The sequence below is a fragment of the Dendrobates tinctorius genome, unplaced genomic scaffold, assembly GCF_039654945.1.
Source record: "Dendrobates tinctorius isolate UK_male_01 unplaced genomic scaffold, ASM3965494v1 ptg000064l, whole genome shotgun sequence".
In the NCBI taxonomy this organism is placed as follows: Eukaryota; Metazoa; Chordata; class Amphibia; order Anura; family Dendrobatidae; genus Dendrobates; species Dendrobates tinctorius.
Genome location: NW_027361732.1, coordinates 15609908 through 15631877, shown reverse-complemented (window position 1 = coordinate 15631877; position 21970 = coordinate 15609908). Strand labels below are relative to the sequence as shown.

Below are 21970 nucleotides of genomic sequence, written 5' to 3'. Positions count from 1 at the left end.
CCACCTCCCCCAAATCTTTTCAAATTTACCCGGGCATCCCCTGTTTTGGTATAACGTGCGCTCGTATGGAATAATCGATTTCACCAAGTCAACCCAAATTCTAAGAGAGGGGGACAAAGTTCCCATCCACCGTAATGCCAGTACCTTCCGTGCCATAAATAACGTCTCATGCAGGAAGACCCCATCATATCAACCCCAAATCTCCTCATCCCATACCCCAAACAAGCAGACCAGTGGCTCCAGAGGGACCGGGGCCTGTATTAGGGATGACAGTAATGATGTCACCTCTCCCCAGTAATGCAGGACAGTGGGACACTGCCATACCATATGAATAAAATCTGCGTCTGGAGCATGACACCTTAAACATTCTGATGACTGGTAACGGCCCATCCTCAAAAGTCTTGTCGGAGTCAAGTACGACTGGTTGATTATATATAATTGTATCATTCTGTTGTTATTAGATGGTGATACTCCAATTGGAGATTCCAAAATCTCCTCCCACTCCTCGTCCTGCGTATTAGGGATGAGCCGTTCCCACTTTCTCCTGACAGAACTTATGGCAGATTCTGCTCCCGCTGACAGCATGTTTGTGTATAGAGAGGAGATGAGACCCTGAGGGCCCTGCGATTTGAGGATTCCTATCAGAGGCAGAGATGAAATTGTCAGGAACACCGCACTGCACTTGCTCACCGTGCCAGTGCGGGTGTCCTGAGTACAAAGACAGTACTCACAGATACCTGTGGAGCAGGGCAGCAGCGGTGACGATGCGTGCTTCAGAGTATCAGGACCTGAAGCACATGACTGCTGGGGGCGTGGCCTAAGCTCCACAGATCTAGGAGCTGCAGGGAAACTCCTAGAAAGGTAACTACGGGGCAATGTTACCAAGGGGCATAGACAGAGACAGAAACCAGACGAAGCCAGGGTCAAAGCACCAGATAGCAATACAGTACCACGGGGTTTAGACAGAAAGGATAGTCAGGACGTAGCAATAGGTCAGAAAACCAGAACGGGCAATAGACGGTACAATAGGGACAAACTGTAACGGAGTAACGATAGCCAAGCCAGGAGGTCAGAACCGGAGAAGACAGTAGTACCAAAGCGAGAGACTGAGTACAGAGTGAGGGAACAGGCCAGGTCATACACGGGAATCAAACAAGCAACGCAGCATACACGCACACCAGGGGTCAGACACACCAGAACAACAGTATAGCTGACAGAGAACCCTGGTATAAAGAGTGAGTATAAATACCCCTCCCAGATCCAGAAAGAGGCAACGAACACTTAACCCTGTGAGTGCAGGGCAAGAACCCTGTTCAAACCATGACAGAAATAGTACAGCCCGCACCCCTACCTCTTACATGCGACTGAAGAGCTGATCTCAGTTGTATATAGCGGAAGAATTGGGATATCATGCGCGACCTGTAATTGCTCAAAAGACTTCAAGGTCCCCTGATCATATAAGTCTCCCATCGAAGAGACGTCATGTTGAATCCAAAATTCAGTGGACGGGTGGTTTAGCAATTCTGGAAAATAATCATCATTCCACAGGGGCATTTCGGCTATAAAATCTTTAAACCCAGACACTTTCTTGATTTGCCTCCATGTTACTCGTGCCAATCGGAACAGGGGTAGCAAACGAAGGGCACCAGTTTTTTCTACCTCAAGAAAACCCAGTGGGCAATCGGTCTGTGCAGCATGAAGCAGGTGACTTTCAGAGTTGGGAATGTAGCTACCTGGCATCCAGCTACTTAAAGCTTTAGCTTGCCCAGCCAAATAATACAGGAAAAAATTTGGTAGCGCTGCTCCACCTTCCTTTTTTGGTCTCTGTAAGGTAGCCAATTTTAAGTTTGGGCCTAGTTTTCCCCCATATAAAAGACGTGATCGGGGAGTTAAGACTCACAAAGAAATATCTGGGCACCATCACAGCACTGTGCTGAAGGGAGTAGCTAAGCTTGGGAAGCAATATCATTTTAATCAAGTTAATGTGTCCGGCTACAGACAACGGAAGTTTGCTCTAGGATGTAAATTTAATTTCTTTATCGCCTTATTGGGGGACACAGAATACCATGGGTGTATGCTGCTGCTGCTAGGAGGCTGACACTATGCAAAACAAGAACATTAGCTCCTCCCCGGCAGTATACACCCACCGACAGGCACTAGGCACCTCAGTTTGTGCTTAGTGTCTGTAGGAGGCGGACCGGGATCTTCCCAGATCCGCAATTAACCTTTTCTTTCTTTAGGTGTTCTAGTGTGAACTTTTTAACTTCTTTTGTCTTTTATTTTGCAGATTCAAGTCGGGAAACAGGGTGAAAATTCACTCTGCTTTCCCATATCAGGCGGCTGAGCGAGCAGTGTGGTGATCCCACATCGCATCTCTCAGTGCGCTGGCAGGACTTTGTCCCATATCACCTCCGGGTGCTATGGGATGCGGACAGGTGGCTGGTCCTTGCCAAAAATCCCCCTCCTCACCCCTCTCTCGGGACAGGGCTGAGAGGAAGACGGCGATCTCAAGATTCCCCTCGCCATCAAGAGGTTAATGCCGTCTTCTACAGAAAGTGGGTACAGAGGACAGCGACCACTACCCTAGTGAGAGGCCCCTGTGGTCATCCTCTTCAGGGACTTCAGGTAGGTGCCTGAACGATCCCTCCAGCCCGCAGCATCCCCAAAAGGCACATTGGTGGGTAACTGGACATCACCAGGATTTGAATTTCCCGCCCCTCTCCCTGCCTGTCGGGCGCCGCTCTCATCAGCTGCGCGCCTCTCCACTCATATTACAAGGCTGAATAAAGGGGTTTTTCTCTCCCTGTTGTCGTAGCTGGCCATGTTTCCCACAGCTCTCCTGCGCGCCAGTACCTCCATTACAGGGACTTTCTCTTCTCCTCCTGGGCGTTTTAATCACGGGGCTGCGGCGCTGGTTTTTATTTTCACTTTCACTTTGTTGCCCGCTCTCAGAGCGCCTCCTCCTCTTTCTGAGCGCGCTTTCCTCGCGCCTTTTTTAGCCCATCACAGGGCTCCTCCTCCCCTTCCTTCATCTCTGCTCCAATTACGGCTCAGCCGCTAAGCTCCGCCCACCGCTCACCTCATCAGGCATTTCCTGTTTCTTCGGTCCTGCCTTTCTGCGCTGCTTGGGGGACACTTGAGCGTTTCTGCTGCTCACCGGAACTAGGTAGGCTCTGCTCTATGCAGAGATATTAGCCCTCCTCCGCAGTTCTTTCGGACATTCAGCGCAGTTTTCCTTATGCCCAACCCTGCAGGGGAGCTCTGTTTCAGGCCCACCGCTACTCATTACGCCTGTGCGCGCTGTAAAATGAAGTGGGCTTCAGGTCAGCCATCTCCTTTCTGCCTGTCCTGCTGTCCTTCAGCTATGTCGGCCTCTCAGGAGCACACAGATCCCCGTGATGGGGGCACTTCTCCTCTCCCAGAATGGGCCGTAGCCATGTCTCAGTCGGTATCCGATCTGACCAAAGTCTCTCAGTCCCTGGTCCAGGTCCTAGAACGTTTGCCTCAGCTATCTTCAGCCACCGCTGCTCCGACCGCCTCTCAGGGTGAGTCGTCCGCTCCTGACCGCGACCTTCAGAGGGACAGGCTGAATAGGATGTCCAGGAAGCGTCTCCTATCAGGCTCGTCTTCCAGTTCGCTAGGCCCGTCTGCTTCACCCAGGGGTCCGTCTCCTTCAGTGGACGACCTTGGGTCAGACGACGATCCACAATCAGGATCTAGTTCAGAAGCAGATGACATGTCTAAAACACGAAGTATGGTCGATAGTCTTCTTTCAGCTATTTTCCAAACCCTGGAGATTAAGCAGGACAAGCCCCTTCCTCAGGAATGTTCTGTCCCATTTAAACGGTCAAAACCTCCATCTAAAACTTTTCCAAACCACTACGAGTTTGATACTACTCTAGCCAAACATTGGGAGCACCCTGAGCAACGTTTTTCGGGCCGCAGGTACTTGGATGTTTTGTACCCATTTGAGGCTGATTTGCTTTCTAAATGGACCAAAGCCCCTGAAGTGGACCCTCCCGTTTCTCGCATAGCCTCCAAGACAGTTCTGTCCCTTCCAGACGGTGCATCGCTTAAGGATCCGACGGACAGGCAGTTAGAATCTTTGGCGAAGTCTATCTTTGAGGCCTCCGGTGCCTCCCTCTGCCCTATTTTCGCCTCCTCCTGGGTAGCTAAAGTCATTTCGGCTTGGGCAAAAATTCTTCGCAGGGGCAACTTAGCGGCAGCTCCCCAGGACGAGCTGGCAGATCAAATTAATCACGCGGGTAAATACCTTTAAGCCGCCTCCTTAGATGCGGCCGGTTGTGTAGCTAGGGCTAACAGCAATATAGTAGCTGTACGCCGAGTTCTTTGGCTAAAGTCATGGAATGCGGATACCACCTCAAAAAAGTCGCTCACCAATCTGACCTTCCATGGTTCTAGGCTCTTTGGGGCCAAACTGGATCAAATAATTTCTGATGCCACTGGGGGTAAAAGTACTTCTCTCCCCCAGTCTCGACCAAGACGCTTCTTTAATAGAAAGGGTTTTCGGCCCTTTAGGCCCTTTCGTCCGTTCTCATCCACAGAGAGATCTGTCCAGCAAGAACGTCCTTCCGCTTCTAGGGAGCGAGAGCAGAAGAAACCTTCTTACAAGCCCGCTCCCCGCTGGAGATCTAGAGGACAATACTCCAGGTCCTCAGGTGCCCGTTCCGGTAGGTTTGCCTCCAAGTGACGGGGCACCCCCACCTGGAAATTTTTCCAGGGTGGGAGGCAGACTTTCCTTTTTCGTGGACGCTTGGCTGTCGGTTGTCGACGACGCTTGGGTCAGAGAAATCATCGCATCCGGTTACAAGATCGAATTTTCTTCCCCGCCAGACAGGCGTTTTTTCCTTTCTCGTCCTCCAAGACAACGGTCCCACACTCCAGGTTTCTTTCAGGCCGTCTCCTCCCTTTTTTCTGCCGGAGTGATTGTTCCCGTTCCCTCAGACGAACGGTTTTCAGGGTTCTACTCAAACCTCTTCGTAGTCCCGAAGAAAGACGGTTCCCTGCGGCCAATCCTGGACCTCAAATTGCTCAATCGCCACGTGAAGATTTTTCACTTCAAAATGGAGTCTCTTCGATCGGTGATAGCCTCAATGGAACCCGGAGAATTCCTCTGCTCTGTGGACATACGGGATGCCTATCTTCACATCCCTGTTTGCTTGCAACATCAGAAGTATCTCAGATTTGCGATTCAGGACGATCATTACCAGTTCACGGCTCTCCCTTTCGGCCTAGCCTCCGCTCCCCGTGTTTTAACGAAAGTGATGGCGACGGTCATGGCCATCCTTCGATCCAGAGGGATTCTCATCATTCCTTATCTGGACGATCTCTTAATCAAAGGCTCGTCCCGTCAAGACTGTCTCCTAAGTCTTCAGATAACTCTGGATACTCTCGACCGTCTCGGATGGTTAGTCAACAAAGAAAAGTCCGTCCTCAGCCCCACTCAGCGTCTGACCTTTTTAGGCATGGAGTTCGACACGAACCTGGCCCGGGTGTTTCTTCCGAGGGAGACATTTGCGGCTCTGTTCAAAGGGATTCGAGCCCTCAAACGACCAACGCCCATTCCCCTTCGATTCTGCATGAAAATTCTGGGGAAGATGGTAGCTTCCTTGGAAGCAGTGCCCTTTGCACAGTTCCACCTTCGTCCTCTTCAGCTGTCCCTCCTTTCAGCCTGGGACAAGACGACGAGGTCCTTAGACCGGCCAATCCTTCTCCCCCTCAAAGTGAGGCAATCCCTCATTTGGTGGACGATGTCTACATCAGTCCTACAAGGGAGGTCCTTCCTCCCGCTTCGGTGGCAAGTCATCACCACCGACGCCAGCCTCCTGGGTTGGGGAGCGGTTTTTCATCAGAGGACGGCTCAAGGACACTGGAACCCTCAGGAAGCTCTTCTTCCTATCAATCTGCTCGAGATCAGAGCAATCTTTCTGGCCCTTCTTCGCTGGCAACCCCTTCTCGTCGGCAAGCCGATCCGCATTCAGTCGGACAACGCCACGGCTGTGGCGTACATAAACCATCAGGGCGGCACGCGCAGCCACCAAGTCATGTCAGAAGTGGCCAGGATTCTGCGCTGGGCGGAACGGTTCGTCCCAGCAATCTCCGCCGTCCACATTCCAGGGGTGGAAAACTGGGCAGCCGACTTTCTGAGTCGTCAAGGCCTAGCGTCAGGCGAATGGTCTCTCCATCCCTCAGTCTTCGATCAGATATGCAAGCGCTGGGGTTCTCCGGACGTCGACCTCATGGCTTCTCGGATGAACCACAAAGTTCCGCGCTTCGTAGCCAGGTCCAAGGATCCTCTAGCCGTCGCTTGCGATGCCCTAGTAATTCCGTGGTCCCAGTTCCAACTCCCTTATCTTTTTCCACCTCTTGCCTTGATCCCAAGAGTGGTCAAGAAGATAAAATCGGAAGGCGTTCCAGTAATTCTTGTGGCTCCAGACGGGCCGAGACGGCCTTGGTATGCGGAACTGGTGAACATGCTCGCGGACGTTCCCTGGAGACTTCCAGTCCGTCCGGATCTTCTCTCGCAAGGCCCCCTTTACCACGAGAATTCTCGGTCTCTGAATTTAACGGCATGGCCGTTGAGGCCGCAATTCTAAGAGAATCAGGTTTTTCCAGTCAGGTGATTCAGACGATGATCAAAGCCAGGAAGCCAGCCTCTTCCCGCATTTACCACAGGTGTTGGAAGGCTTTTTTCCGTTGGTGCGACGATAAAAAAGTTTTTCCAATGGCTTTTTCCATCCCGTCCATACTGGGTTTCCTCCAGTCTGGCTTAGATTCGGGTCTGTCTCTCAGTACCCTGAAAGGCCAGGTTTCTGCCTTGTCTATCCTCTTTCAAAGAGAGCTCGCTTCCTTACCGCAGGTTAAGACGTTCCTCCAAGGAGTCGCTCATGTGGCTCCTCATCATTCACCAATAGAACCGTGGGATCTCAATCTCGTTCTTGGCGCTCTTCAAAAGGCGCCGTTTGAGCCCATCCAGGACATTCCTTTGTCGCTTTTGTCATGGAAGGTGACCTTTTTGATCGCCATTACATCCGTCAGAAGAGTTTCTGGGTTAGCGGCCTTGTCGTGCCGTTCTCCTTATCTGGTGCTCCATCAGGATAAAGTCGTCCTCAGGCCCGTTCCTTCCTTCCTGCCAAAGGTGGTTTCCTCCTTTCACATCAACGAGGATATCGTTCTTCCTTCGTTTTGTCCGGCTCCTTCTCACCCTCTTGAGAGGTCACTCCACAAGCTGGATGTTGTTAGAGCCTTGCGTGTCTACCTCGCTAGGACCGCTTCACTTCGTCAATCCGATTCATTGCTGGTCATCTCTGAAGGTCACAGGAAAGGGCTTCCGGCATCCAAATCCACGATTGCTCGCTGGATTCGTTCTACCATTCAGGAAGCATACCGACTTCAGGAAAAACGGCCCCCTCCGGGAGTGAGAGCTCACTCCACCCGGGCTGTGGCAGCTTCGTGGGCCGTTCGACACCAGGCTTCGGCTCTGCAACTTTGCAGGGCCGCGACCTGGTCGTCCTTGCACACATTTGCGAGGTTTTACAGGGTTCATACCCAGGCCTCGTCTGATGCGGTTGTTGGTAGGAAGGTTCTGCAGGCGGCGGTGGCGTACCGGCCGACCTAAGCCTTTCCTGTTCTTTCGTTCCTTATTGCTGTTCCCGCCCTTGAGACTGCTTTGGAACGTCCCATGGTATTCTGTGTCCCCCAATAAGGCGATAAAGAAAGATGGATTTTTGGTTCTTACCGTAAAATCTTTCTTGGAGCCTTCATTGGGGGACACAGCACCCTCCCTGTTTAAATGGTACCGTGTTGGGTCTTTGAGTCCCCTGTTGGGTTGGTACATATGTTTAGAGAGTTTCCGTTGCTTCTCCTACTGCTTTTGCACCAACTGAGGTGCCTAGTGCCTGTCGGTGGGTGTATACTGCCGGGGAGGAGCTAATGTTCTTGTTTTGCATAGTGTCAGCCTCCTAGCAGCAGCAGCATACACCCATGGTATTCTGTGTCCCCCAATGAAGGCTCCAAGAAAGAGATTTTACGGTAAGAACCAAAAATCCATCTTTTAACTAGTTCCAGCAGTGGGTGGACATTAAGTTGTAAATCAAACGCACTATCACGGGATATATAGATACCCAGATATTTAAAATTGGATACAATAGACAGTGAGGAGAGAGCCTCCAGCTGCGGCATCGGGACATGAGAAAGGGGTAACAGAGCCGACTTCTCCCAATTTATATATAAGCCTGAGTATTTACTAAATCTGTCTATTAGGGCTATCACTTGCGGCAAAGTTTCTTCGACTTCATCCATGAAAACCACCATATCATCAGCATATAAACCTATTGTGTCCACTCGACCCGCTACACCGATTCCCTTAATGCCAGGGGAAGACCGTATACGAATTGTCAGTGCCTCAATTGCAAGAGCGAAGAGGGCGGGGAGAGGGGGCAGCCTTGACGAGTCCCCCTATGTAATGGAAAAGACTCAGATATAGAGTTATTTACTATGATACGGGCCTTGGGTTTCAAATATAGTATTTTGATCCACTTTATAAATTTATCACCAAATCCATATCTTTGCAAGCATGCGGAGAGGAAGGGCCACTCGAGAGTCAAAAGCCTTGGCGGCATCTAACGACGCCAATGCCCATTTGTTGTCGGTTATTAGGGCGCTATATTGGACTATTGACTGAACCCGTCTGATATTAATGGAAGTGCTCTTACCAGGCATGAAACCCGTTTGATCAGGATGTACAAGGTTCAATATAATTGAGTTCAGCCTGGTAGCTAGGATCTTAGTAAAGATTTTATAGTCCACATTCACTAATGAAATAGGACGGTAAGATCCACATTCCAAGGGGTCCTTTCCTTCCTTCATAAGCATTATAATATTGGCCTCGTAAAAAGTATCAGGCATAGACTTCCCTTCCCAAATTCCTCGAAATACCTTCACCAGAAGTGGCACCAGTATATCTCGGTATTTCCTATACAATTCTATGGGGAACCCATCTGGTCCAGTGGCCTTTCCAGAAGCCATGCCCATTATGGCATTTTCTATCTCTTCCACAGTGAATGCAGCGTCCATAAGCGCTCGTTGTTCAGGGTCTAGTGTAGGGAATGTCACATCTGATAAGTAGTCCAGGCGCCCCAAATTAGCAAAGTCACTTTTAGATTCATATAGTAATCTGTAGTAATCGTAAAAACAGCCAAGTATCTCCTCTGTCGAAGACACCAGTAAACCATCCGCCCTACGAATCTGCAGTATTTTATTGGAGGTATTATGTTGGCGTACCAAATAGGCCAAAAACTTACTTGCCTGGTTTCCCAATTCAAAATAAGATTGACGGGTGAAAAATAGTTTACGTTTAGATTTAGTGTCTATGTGCTGGGCGTGCAACCTCTGGGCAGCCAACCACTCAATCCTATTGCCACTAGTTTGATTAGATATATATGTAGCCTCTTTCAATCGTCGCTCCCTTTCCTCATCCTCCCTTGAGGTTACCCGCTTAATATAAGAGATTATGGAGGATAGGCAACCTCTCAAGTATGCCTTAAGGGCATCCCAAAATAAATTAACATCTTGAGGTTCCGGATGAGACTCTATGAAACAATGCAATTGACTAATCGTTCTGTCGGGGGGATACTATTAACTTCAACCAGAAACGATTCAACTTCCAAACTATCCCCTTGTTTAATTGTCCATATTTAAGCTTAAGGATGATCGGGCTATGATCTGAGATCCCCCTAGTGCCATGCTCTGCTATCCACCCACATCGCCAGACCGCTGGAACCAAATATGTAATCTATGCGCGATAGAGAGCGTTTAGTGGAAGAGTGACAGATATACTCTCTTAATTCAGGGTAACGCATCCTCCACAGATCCAGCCACCCGCCCTCCCTCATAAACAGTGACAGCAAAGTTGTAGTCTGCGAAAAGGCCCCCCGCCCCCAGTCATTCCATCATCCAGTCTCAATTTATCAAGGCAGTTATTCATAACCATATTGAAATCCCACATACAGATAACATCCGCATCTGGGTAAACCAGGGCAAAACTCATTGCCCTCTGAAGAAGAGACATACTAGCTGGAGGGGGGTTATAGACACATAGGATTACATATTCCCTGGCATTTATCAGTGCATGCACAAAAACAAAACGACCCTCAGGATCCCTTCGAGTCTCCCTGGCCTCCCATCCAATGTCTCTATGTACCAACAATGAAACCCCTCTCGAGTAGCTAGTGTGGAATGTGTGAACAGACCATTGTACCCAAGCCTTTTGCACACACCGAACAGTATCCCTGGTCAGGTGCGTCTCCACCAAGGCCACTATGTGAGGGTGGTAATGTCTGACCTGCGAAAAAACCTTAATCTTTTTTCGAGGGGTTTTTATACCCCTCACAATCCATGTCATACAGATCAACTCAGACCCCATGTGTTACTCCGCTGAATATGTGGCACATCATTACCCACGTAAAATTTAGAGACATCTCGTAAAAATAAAAAGTGTCGTTGGCTGCGAATCTTACCTAAAAAACATATAAAATCACAACAAAGAAAAAACTAAATAAACAACAAACAGTATGGGAGCAACGTCCTGCACTCCCGTCATGAAGCAAACCAGGGGATACCATCACTGAGCACAGTGTCCGGTATGGTTGGTAATTGGACGCCGGCGGATAGAGCTCCAATCAGGCCATTGAAGCAAAGGTATTGACCAGCAATATATACATTAGGATTCCTCTGCAGCAGACCCCCCGTGGGATCGCAGCCATTCAGCCGCCCCCGCCGGATCCGTGAAAAACTGAGTGGAACCCTCATAAACCACTCGAAGCCGGGCCGGATAAATCATTGAGTACATAACATTCCTCGCCCGGAGGCTCTTTTTGACCTCCATGAACTGTGCTCTGTAGTTTCTGAAGTTCCATGGAGAAGTCTGGGAAAATCGAGACCGTGGCGTTGTTGAACTTGATGGGGCTTTTCTGCCGTGCCAAACGCAGAGCCACATCCCTGTCCCTGCAGTTAAGGAGACGTGCCAGAAGAGGTCTAGGTGGGGCTCCAGGAGGAAGAGGCCTAGTGGGGACTCTGTGGGCCCTCTCCACCGCAGATGTCGAAGAAAATTCGTCTCCCAAAGTAGTTTTGAGCCAATCTTCCAGAAACTGCTCCGGGTGTTGACCCTCCAAACGTTCCGGGAGCCCAATAATTCGGATATTATTCCGACGCATTCTGTTCTCCAGGTCGTCCGCTTTCTGCCTCCATGCATTCATAGAGCCTGCCACCTTCGTTAACTTGGCTTCCATAGGTGTGATGGTGTTTTCTACCTTTGATACCCGTTTCTCCACCTCCGTAATGCGGCCCCTCATGGCTTGCATATCTTGTCGGAGGCGTCCCACCTCAGTGCACGTCCTCGATCTTCCCAGTTAGAGATGTCCTGGTCAAGGCGATGGCCTGCATTGTTGTTCAGACGCCTGTTTGAGGGATAACTCCTCTTGCTCACTCTCCTCCTTGCCTCCAGGAGGGCGGCTTTTACGCTGAGCCTGTGAAGGGTTGGTTTTAAGGGGTTTTGCGACGTCAGAATGGTCTATTCTAGCATATTCTTTCAGCCTCTCGGCCGCTCCCGTTCCCTTAGAGCGGCTCATTTTAACAGCAATATGGTTATGGTTATGAAGAACAGTACACTGGAGACCTCTATTATAGGCGTAGCAGGGCTCTCGTATAGTGACTGCAGAGCCAATGTCCGGCTCCAAGCAGCAGACGAGGGCCCTTATGACCCGGGGGGGGGGGGGAGACCACAGCGCCCCACAAGACAGCAGCCAGGAAGGGACCCAAGCCCTTAAGGTAATAGCACCAACAGGCTAAGCGATATAGCGAAAAGGAGAAAAGCGGGGCCCAATCTTTCAGGGCACTCACCGCTTGCCCTCCACAGTCCTTGTAGGATATGTGCTCACCCATCCGTTAGCGCTGCAGCAATGGGGACCAGCACCGCGTCTCACCAGCACCGCGTGTGCTGCAAAGATGGCTGCCGTCCCTGCAGGCCCGCCGGCCGTCCCAGCCTCCAACCACCGCCAGCACACGGGAGTCCAGCAGCACTCTCCCAAGGGGGGGCCCAGGAGCGCCCGGCACAAACACCAGGGAGGGTTGTCAAGACGCCAGTGAGGGGGCGAGGGGGTCATGCTCCAAAGCTCCCACCGCGTCTCCCCCTCCTGTACCTCCCGGATAAAGACGTGCCGCTCCACGGGGCTAGAAGCGGTAAGTCCGTGCCTCCGTCCTGTCGGAGCGCACAGTTAAGATGGCCGCCGTCTCCCCCAGGTCCCTCCTCCCCGCCGGCTTTTCCAGCGCTCGGCTCACTGAGGCTGACGATCCTGTCTCCCCGGGCATCGGAAGACTCCCGGGAACCAGCCGAGCAAGTTGGCCGCAGCTAAGTGCCGGTGAGATTGCTTGATAGGCAGGATAATTACAGGATAGCAGGAGCTCCGTCTCAGCGCGTCCTCCTGGCTTACTACATCGCCGCGCCCCCCTAAAGGGGACAATTTTAGCTCTTATTTTATTCCCACTTCCCCTTGAGTATTGTGGTGTTTTTTGTTTTTTTTGTTTGTTTTTTTTCAGTCTAGGTCCATAGGCATGGGCCTCTTAATTAAATGCAAATTTTTCATGATATTTGTTAGAGAGTGGTCTAGTGGTCACTGAGAGTGGTCAGTGGTTAGCGCTGCAGCCTTGCAGCGCTGGGGTCCTGGGTTCGAATCCCACCAAGGACAACATCTGCAAGGAGTTTGTATGTTCTCCCCGTGTTTGCGTGGGTTTCCTCCGGGTACTCCGGTTTCCTCCCACACTCCAAAGACATACTGATAGGGAATTTAGATTGTGAGCCTCATCGGGGACAGTGATGATAATGTGTGCAAACTGTAAAGCGCTGCGGAATATGTTAGCGCTATATAAAAATAAAGATTTATTTATTTATTATTTTAGAGAGGCATTGCTCACACGGTAATAATGCAGAGTAGCCTAGAGCCATACCACCTTAGAAAGATCATAAAAGTTAGCACTAAATTAAAAGGCTCATATTTCTGGATCCATAAAGGGGATTAAAAAAAACAGAGTATGCACGGGAGCATGTTGTCTTATTCAGATCACATCTATATACTATACTGATCTTTTGGCCAGATGGCGGGCATTAGTGCCGTAGGTGTATACACTCCATAACAGCAGTTATTGTATAGGTGTGTTCACGCATCTTTTATTTGATTTTTCCTACTTAACTTCAGTACTTGTAGTCTTAGTGCGTATCACCTCCGTCTTCACTTCAGCAGTTTGTGAGTTGTTCTTTATTTTTTGTGTTATTTTTATTTTTTCGGAAGCATAGTAGTTATGGCCTCCAATGGTTTGCACAATTTGTTATATCCTGATTGCCTAATTCTTTGAACCTCTGTGTTTTTGCATTTGAAGGTGACGTTTACTTAAATCTCGGAAGATGGAAAGAAGCTACTGTAGTATTTAGACACCTTATTAACCGCAATCCTGAAAACTGGAAATACTACGAAAATCTGGAGAAAGCCTTGCATCCTGGTAAATGTGTCCCAGCTTATTATTTCTGATCTTTCCATTTTGACTACATGTGATAAGGAATCAGTAGTTCTCCAATTATTAGACACCTTTTGAGAGGGATAAAGAAGCTGTCATGGGACGGTCAGAAGTTGGAGCTGAAACCCATGTATTTTAAATTAATGTTAAATCTTCTTCTCCTAGCTACCACTGAAGAACGACTTGAGATCTATGATGAATTCTGTGAACGGCATCTGAGAGCAGTTTCCCCAAGAAGATTGATCTTAAACTTTGTTACAGGTAAAGGCCTATAATATTGTGCATAGACCAATGACAAGGTGATTTTACTATCACATAGAAATCACATAGAAACTGCTGGATTTCATAGAAGGTAAAATTTAAATTAGGTGTAAGCTAGAGTTGCTCGCACAGCTTCCTGTGTAATGATCTCAGTTTCTCTATCCTTCATTGGAGGACACAGGAAACCATGGGTGTATGCTGCTGCTACTAGGAGGTTGACACTAGGCAAAAAAAAGTTATCTGCTGCTCAGCAAGTTGTACCTACTGGCACAAAGGTAATCAGTTTTAGCTTGGTGTCAGTAGGAGGCAGACACGTCTGCGCCCAGACTCCATTTCCACTGTTGGGGTTTGTTGTTTTATTAATCTTCCATCATGGGAAGAAGTAGTCGGGACCACAACTGGACAGGTACTGTACTCCTTCCTTCCCAGACTATCTGACCCTTTTAGGGCATCTATCTTCTGACTTCTGGGTTCAACTCCTTATTGCACTAGCAGCTGGTTCACCAGCCAATAAGCATGTGGGGCTCATTGTTCTCTGTGCTGGCAGTTCCCCTGGGCTGAGGTCATGGCATTTGCTCCATGCCTACAATTCAAATCCAGGCTCCCAGCTTTTCCGGGACCAAGTTCCCTTTGGTCACGCCCCTCCATCTACTCAGTCTATTCCCATGGATTCTTTGCTCTCTCTCTCCAGCCCCTATCAGTAACCAATTATCTACCATCTCGTGGACCAGGTAGGCTCTGTCGTCTGGGAACACAGGCTCCAGCAATCCTCAGCAGTACTCCACTGGTACCACCTTTATGTCTATCTATAGAGAGACTTGCTCCCGCCCATCCTCACCACTATTATTCACTTTTGCCTGTGTCTCCTGCTAGAAAAAATTGCCCTCAGTTTAGCAATCTGCTCTTTGCCCCATCTGCTGCTCTCTCGTAATACTAACTTCTGAGAAGCCCTCCACTGCCCGGGAAGAGAGTGCACCCCCTCTTCGTCAAGTGGGCTGCCACATTATCAAAAGTCTGTTGCTAACATAACCTAACCAAGGTTTCCCAAACCCTGGTCTCGGTCATTGAGCGTCTGCCTAACATGGCAGCAAACGCTGGTACTCCAAACGTTCCCCGTGATGGACTGGAATCGCCCTCTTATTCACTCAGTAATCGCAGATAGTACTAGAGATCCAAAAAGTCATCTCATTCCACCTCCTCTTGGTCTACCTCACCCCCCATATTCTCAAGGATGGCCTCCGTCTCCCTCTACTCCTCCCCTGGGCCCCATACAGCCCCGGTGTCCGACCTCAACTCCGAGTCAGATTCGAATGCTTGATAGGATTTAAAGTTGCAGGACCGTCTGATTCTCACCATCAATCAGATCCTCGACGTTCCCTACCTTGGAGCCGACTGTATCCTTCAAGAAAGTTAAGCGCCCTCTGCTGGTATTTTTCAAACCATATAATAATCTTTATTTCTATATAGCGCTAACATATTAAGCAGCGCTTAACATTATTGGCACTGTCCCTGATGGGGCTCACAATCTAAATTCTCTATCAGTATGTCTTTGGAAAGTGGGAGGAAACCGGAGTACCTGGAGGAAATCCACGCAAACACGGGGAGAACATAAAAACTCCTTGCAGATGTACCCAGGACTCAAGCGCTGCAAGGCTGCAGTGCTAACCACTGAGCCACCGTGCTGTCCATATGGAGTTTGATGAGATTTTCTCCCAGTGGGAGGACCCGAAAATTTTTTTTCAAAAAAGATGTATGAGTATCTTGTATCCCTTTCCTCCCGACCTGCTCAAACCTTGGAATGAATCTCCTATTTTCCACCCTCCAGTTTCCCAGCTGACCCCAAAATCAATCATTCGCCTTTCGGATGGTGCCTCTCTTGAGGACCCTACCGACAGACAAATTGAATCGCTGGCCAAGACTCCAATCGCTGCCTTCAAACCGTTGGAGCATTGCTCTGTCTTGTCATCGCTTCTACCCGAGTCTCTAAATCAGGTAGCGATTTAGGGCTAACCTCCTTCATCAAGGCATCCTTTCTGGGATTCCACCCCGAGGAACTGACAGGTTGTCCGTGCTGGTAAATAACTCCTTACAACATCTATTCACATTGCTCGGCATTAGCGTCTAGCAACATTGTTGCCATTCTCAGATTCCTATGGCTTAAGGCCTGGAATGCAGGTCCAGCCTCCAAAAGTCACCCCTTCCAAGGTCTACGCCTGTTCGAAACCAAACTGGACCAAATAATCTCAAACGCTACCAGAGTACCTCTCTTCCCTAGCAGAGACCCAGGTGTTCCCCAGACAGAAAACCCACCCTGAATTTTTGCTCCTTTTGCCAATTTTTGCTTCTGGGGTATCCGACCGTCGACACTGTTCCCCTACAGACCAGGGGAAGAGGAGACCCTCTAAATTGGCTCCTTCCTGGTGGTCATGTGGCCATCAAAACAAGCCCTTCCGATCCAGGTCAAACAGATTTTCCTCCACATGAGGAGTCGTTCCAACCTGGGGACTCTCCCAGGGTGGGCGGCTGTCTTCTCCTATTCAGGGACGAGTGGCTCTCCATAGTAGACGACGGCTTGGTTTAGAGAGGTCATCTGCATCGGTTACAAAAAAGTTTTTATCGTTTTTTTTCAGTCAGTTATCTCCCTCCTTCAGTCAGGCATCATTGTTCCTGTTTCCCCTCAGGAATGCTTCTTAGGTTTCTACTCAAACCTTTTTGTGGTCTCAAAAAAGGATGGTTCTCATCTGCCTATCCTGAACTTCACATTTGTGAACAAGCGAGTGCGGATCCGCCACATCAGGATGGTTTCCCTCCGGTAATTGCCGCCATGGAACCCACAGAATTCCTCTGTATAGTTGAAATCCAGGGAGCCTACCTCCACATCCCAATCTGCACGTCACATGAAAGGTTCCTCTGCTTTGCAGTTCAGGACTCGTTTCCAAGTCATGGTTATTCCCTTAGGTCTAGCACCTGCCCCCAGGGTCTTCACAAAGGTCATGGCAGACATCATGGCCTTCCTTCATCCCAGGGAAATTCTAGTCGTTTCCTACTTAGGATGGAGCTTTTAGGAGATCATCTATCAATAATGCTGCAAGAGTTTTCAGTTGACTCTAGACACTGGCTCATCAACTCTGCAAAGTCATCTCTAATCCTGGTCCAGTGCATAGTATTCCTCCTAGGCATGCTTTTTCATACCGCATGTGCAGAGTTTTACTTAAGAAAAGGTCTCCTCTCTTCTTCTGTATTTGCTCTCTTAGACGCCTATCACCCTGTCTGCTTCAGATCTGCATAAACGTACTGGGCAAGATAGAAACCGATATGGAAGCGGTCTCCTTCACACGGTTTCACACTTGTCCCCTTCAGCTGGCTCTTCTATCATCTTGGGACAAGATAATCTCTTCCCTGGACTGTCCAATCCTCTATCCTCCGCAAGTAAGACAGTTGCTGGCCTGGCGGCATCTCGCTCCTCTCGTTTGCTAGATCATTTCTCGTGCTATGCTGGCAGATCGTGGCGACAGAAGCAGCCTGCTTTGCTGTAGAACAGTTTTTTCCAAATTCACAGTTCATGGTCATTAGAAGTTTCAGGAGTTCTCTAACCCCATCAAAATCTCTGAACTACCTTTAGGCATAGGGTGTGGAGAGACACTGCCACTCGCTGGGTAAGACCGTTCCCAGCAAATACCCATCTGGTATTGTGATCATACATGCATCAGCGTCTCATCTGCCAGATATCGGTGTATTGAGGATGTACACTGGACTAAACAGTGTAACTTTAGTGACACGCTCAATGAGGTTGGGTTAATTAATATGTGTAGCTCTGCGAATAATATAGCCATGAACATGATGCACATCAGCCTGTACTAGCTTATAAATAAAAAAGGAGAATGTTTCAGCTGACATGTCTACCTATATGAGTCCACCTGTGGCCTGTGCAATGAACATAGAGTACATGAACTATGATTTATTTTCCTTTTTCTAGGCAGCAAGTTAAGAGAACGAATGGATAACTTCTTACGATTGAACTTTAGCAAGGGTTGCCCGCCATTGTTTACAACATTGAAATCACTGTACACCTCTGCAGAGAAGGTAAATACGGGATTTATTTCTGCAGTAATGAGGATGGTTCTGTTAAAATACTGTATCATAATCTGTTAGAGGCATACTATAGCATGTGCCAAGCTAAATATTATGTATGGAAAAGCTGTATATTATAGAAGCACAATTCCAAAAAAGTTTGGATGCTGTGTACCATGTTAAGAATACAGGAATGCATTGATTAAGAAATCTCTTACTGCCGTATTTTGTTCACAACAGGACATAGAACACAGATCATAAGGTGAAAATTACACATTTTTCAATTTTCTCCTATGCCTCATTGGGGGACACAAAGACAGTGGGTGTTATGCTGCTGGCCACTAGGAGGACACTAAGTAAACCAGAAAAAAAGTTAACTCCTCCCCTGCAATATACACCCTCTCGCTGGCTGAGATTACCCCAGTTCTTGCTTAGTGTCTTTAGGAGGCTCTTGGGTCTGGTTTCAGACCCCACCGTTTTTATTTGATTTTTGATTTTTCTGTAAATTTTTATTTTTTAATTAACGGAGTGAAGGGGGCGACTGTTCCTTTCGACGGCCCGCTCTCCCCCGAACGAACAACAGGCAAGCACGCGGAGTATACCTCCCCGTACACTTTCCTGCGACGATTGGGTCTGATTCCTATGGCGATGATCTTTACGGTCCCGGTAATCCACGGATACGAGGGCAAGATGGAGAAGACTGGAACAGCGCTTCCGAATGCCCTGAATCAGCCCCATAGCTCTCCATCCACCTGCCATAGGGAGGATCGATTGAGCATACCCCTTTAAGAACTCCTCCAGCTCTGCGTCGGCAGCCCAGGAGGATGAGAAGACCTGCATGGATGGCACGGACAGCTACGGCAGGCCCTGAGCACTGGAGTAAAGGTATGGGGTCGGGTCCTGGCCCCCGGGAGAAGCTCTGACTTGGCGTCAGCGGCGGTGCACCGGCGCACCATCGCGCCCCCCCCTTCCGCTCGCGTAGGCCAAAAATTTAGTCCCCGGCTTTCCCGGCCTACTAGGCCGCAATTTGAATGGCGCTGCCCACTAGTGCCGTCCCCGCCCCCGGCGCCTACCGAGGGTAGGCCAAAAATTTAGTCCACGGCTTTTCCGGCCTACTAGGCTGCAATTTGAATAGCGCCGTCCGCGCTAACGTTGCCGCCCCCTCCTCTTGGTGCCTCTCATTACTTACGAGACACGCAATTCTAATCTCGGGGGGCCATGTCTTTTACCTCAGCTGCCGTTAACCCCTTCAGGAGCGCTATGCCTGCTCTGGACAGCCGGATACCGGGTGACGCCACAAGGCTACCGCTTTCCTCCCGGGGGACGCAGCACAGGACCGTGGGTAAGCTGCATCAGATTAAAGCTTAAACCCTTCCCGGCACATTCCCTACAGCTGCAGACAGACTCTGCCGTTAACCCTTTCAGGAGCGTTATATCTCAATCTAAGGAGGCTAAATAGGCTGCTAAGAAGCACACTGCATTTTTTACTGTGTGTACCACTTGCACAGACTAATCCGTTATGCACGGACTGTGACCCGGCCTGTGCCCCGACTTGCGCTCAAGCGCCCCTCGCCGCCGCTGCTGAGGGGCCTCCTGCGTTTAGTACCCCTGAGTGTGCTGCATCCCTGTCACGGTCGATGGAGTCTCTGACTCGGGCTATATTCTCCCTCCGGGAGGACTTTTTAATTCAGAGAGCGTCCTTATCTCCCGAGGAGGGCTCTGGCGTCGACCGGGAACCGTCCACCCGCAGGGGCCGTACTCGTTCAAGGGATAGTCAGGTCTCTAGAAAGCGGACCCTAGTCACGTTCGCGCTTAGGTTCACAGCGAGCACGACTCTGAATTCGAATCTGACACGTCAGCCCCTCAGAATCCACCAACTGATCAAGAGTCGCTTGATTCTCTTATAGAATCAGTCAACAGGATTGTGAAGTTGGATGAGGAAAATATTCCCGCTACAGCACATCCTATCTCATTTAAGAAAACCAAGCGTGTGCGCAGGTTATTTACCAGCTATCTGGACTTTAAGGAAATTGTCCAGAAACATAAGCGGTTCACAGGGCAAAAGTCTACTCAGGCTAAATACCCTTTTGATCCAGACCTAATGAAGGATTGGTTACAGTCCCCTCCGGTGGACCCTCCTGTAACACAGTAACATAGTTATTAAGGTTGAAGGAAGACTTTAAGTCCATCTAGTTCAACCCATATCCTATCCTAACTTGCCCTAACATGTTGATGCAGAGGAAGGCAAAAAAACCCATGTGGCAAACAGTAGGCTTCACATTGGGGAAAAAATTCCTTCCCGACTCCACATACGGCAATCAGACTAGCTCCCTGGATCAACGCAATATTAAGGAAACTAGTGTATATACCCTCTAATATTATACTTTTCAAGAAAGGCATCCCGTCCCTTCTTAAATTTTAGTAGGGAATCACTCATTACAACATCATATGGCAGAGAGTTCCATAGTCTCACTGCTCTTACAGTAAAGAATCCGCATCTGTGAGTATGCTTAAACCTTCTTTCCTCCAGACGTAGAGGATGCCCCCTTGTCCCCGTCACAGGTCTAAGAGTAAAAAGACCATTAGAAAGGTCTTGGTATTGTCCCCGCATATATTTATACATTGTAAGAAGATCACCCCTAAGCCTTCGAATCTCCAAACTAAATAACCCCAAGTGTAATAACCTGTCTTGGTATTGCAGACCCCCTAGTTCCCTAATAACCTTGGTCGCTCTTCTCTGCACCCGCTCCAGTTCAGCTGTGTCTTTCTTATACACCGGAGACCAGAACTGTACACAGTATTCCAAGTGTGGTCGCACTAGTGACTTACATAGAGGTAAAATTATGTTCTCATGAGCATCTAAGCCTCTTTTAATGCATCCCATTATTTTATTTGCCTTTGCAGCAGCCGCTTGACACTGGCCACTAAATGTGAATTTGTCATCCACCCATACACCCAGGTCTTTTTCAGTGACTGTTTTGCCCAGTGTTTTACAATTAAGCACATAAATATACATCTTGTTCGTTCTACCCAAGTGCATGACCTTACATTTATCCCCATTAAAGCTCATTTGCCATTTATCAGCTCAAGCTTCTAGTTTACATAAATCCTCCTGTAATATAAAATTGTCCTCCTCTGTATTGATTACCCTGCAGAGTTTAGTGTCATCTGCAGATATTGAAATTCTACTCTCTATGCCCCCTACAAGGTCATTAATATGTTAAAAAGAAGCGGGCCCAAAACTGACCCCTGTGGTACCCCACTGCTAACCGTGACCCAGTCCGAGTGTGCTCCATTAATAACCACCCTTTGTTTCCTATCCCTGAGCCAGCTCTTAACCCACTTACACACATTTTCCCCTATCCCCATTGTTCTCATTTTATGTATCAACTTTTGTGTGGCACCGTATCAAAAGCTTTTGAAAAGTCCATGTACACCACGTCCACTGCATTCCCTTGGTCCAGTCCAGAACTTAACTCTTCATAAAAGCTTATCAGATTAGTCTGACAGGAACGGTCCCTTGTAAACCCATGTTGATATTGTGTCATGAGGTTATTCTTCTCCAGATACTCCAGTATAGTGTCTCTTAGAAAACCCTTCAGGATTTTACCCACAGTTGAGGTTAAACTTACTGGCCTATAATTTCCAAGCGCTGTTTTTGTCCCCTTTTTGAATATTGGCACCACATTTACTATACGCCAGTCCTCTGGTACAGACCCTGTTAATATGGAATCTTTAAAGATTAAAAATAATGGTCTATCTATGACTGTGCTTAATTCCTGCAGTACTCGGGGGTGTAGGGGGTGTATCCCATCCGGGCCCGGGGATTTGTCAATTTTAGTGATTTTTAGACGCCGCCGTACTTCCTGCTGGGTTAAGCAGGTGACATTTAATGGAGAATTTTTTTTATCACTGATCACATTATCCGTCAAGGGATTTTCTTGTGTAAATACTGTTGAAAAAAAGTTATTTAGCATATTGGCTTTTTCCTCATCCACCATTTCACCCAGACTATTTTTAAGGGGGGCAACACTATCATTTTTTAGCTTCT

At 48.6% G+C, this 21970-nt stretch overlaps 1 protein-coding gene across 2 annotated transcripts in view; it reads left to right on the top strand.

Moving 5' to 3' along the window:
• The window catches only part of NAA16 (N-alpha-acetyltransferase 16, NatA auxiliary subunit), a 93414-nt gene that overhangs the window by 29544 nt on the left and 41900 nt on the right, over positions 1–21970 (top strand). For both annotated transcript variants that reach the window (XM_073580320.1, XM_073580321.1), the window contains exons 7-9: positions 13453–13572; positions 13753–13848; positions 17825–17931. In XM_073580320.1, coding sequence (XP_073436421.1) covers positions 13453–13572; positions 13753–13848; positions 17825–17931 — 323 coding nt within the window. The remainder of the gene's footprint in view (positions 1–13452; positions 13573–13752; positions 13849–17824; positions 17932–21970) is intronic.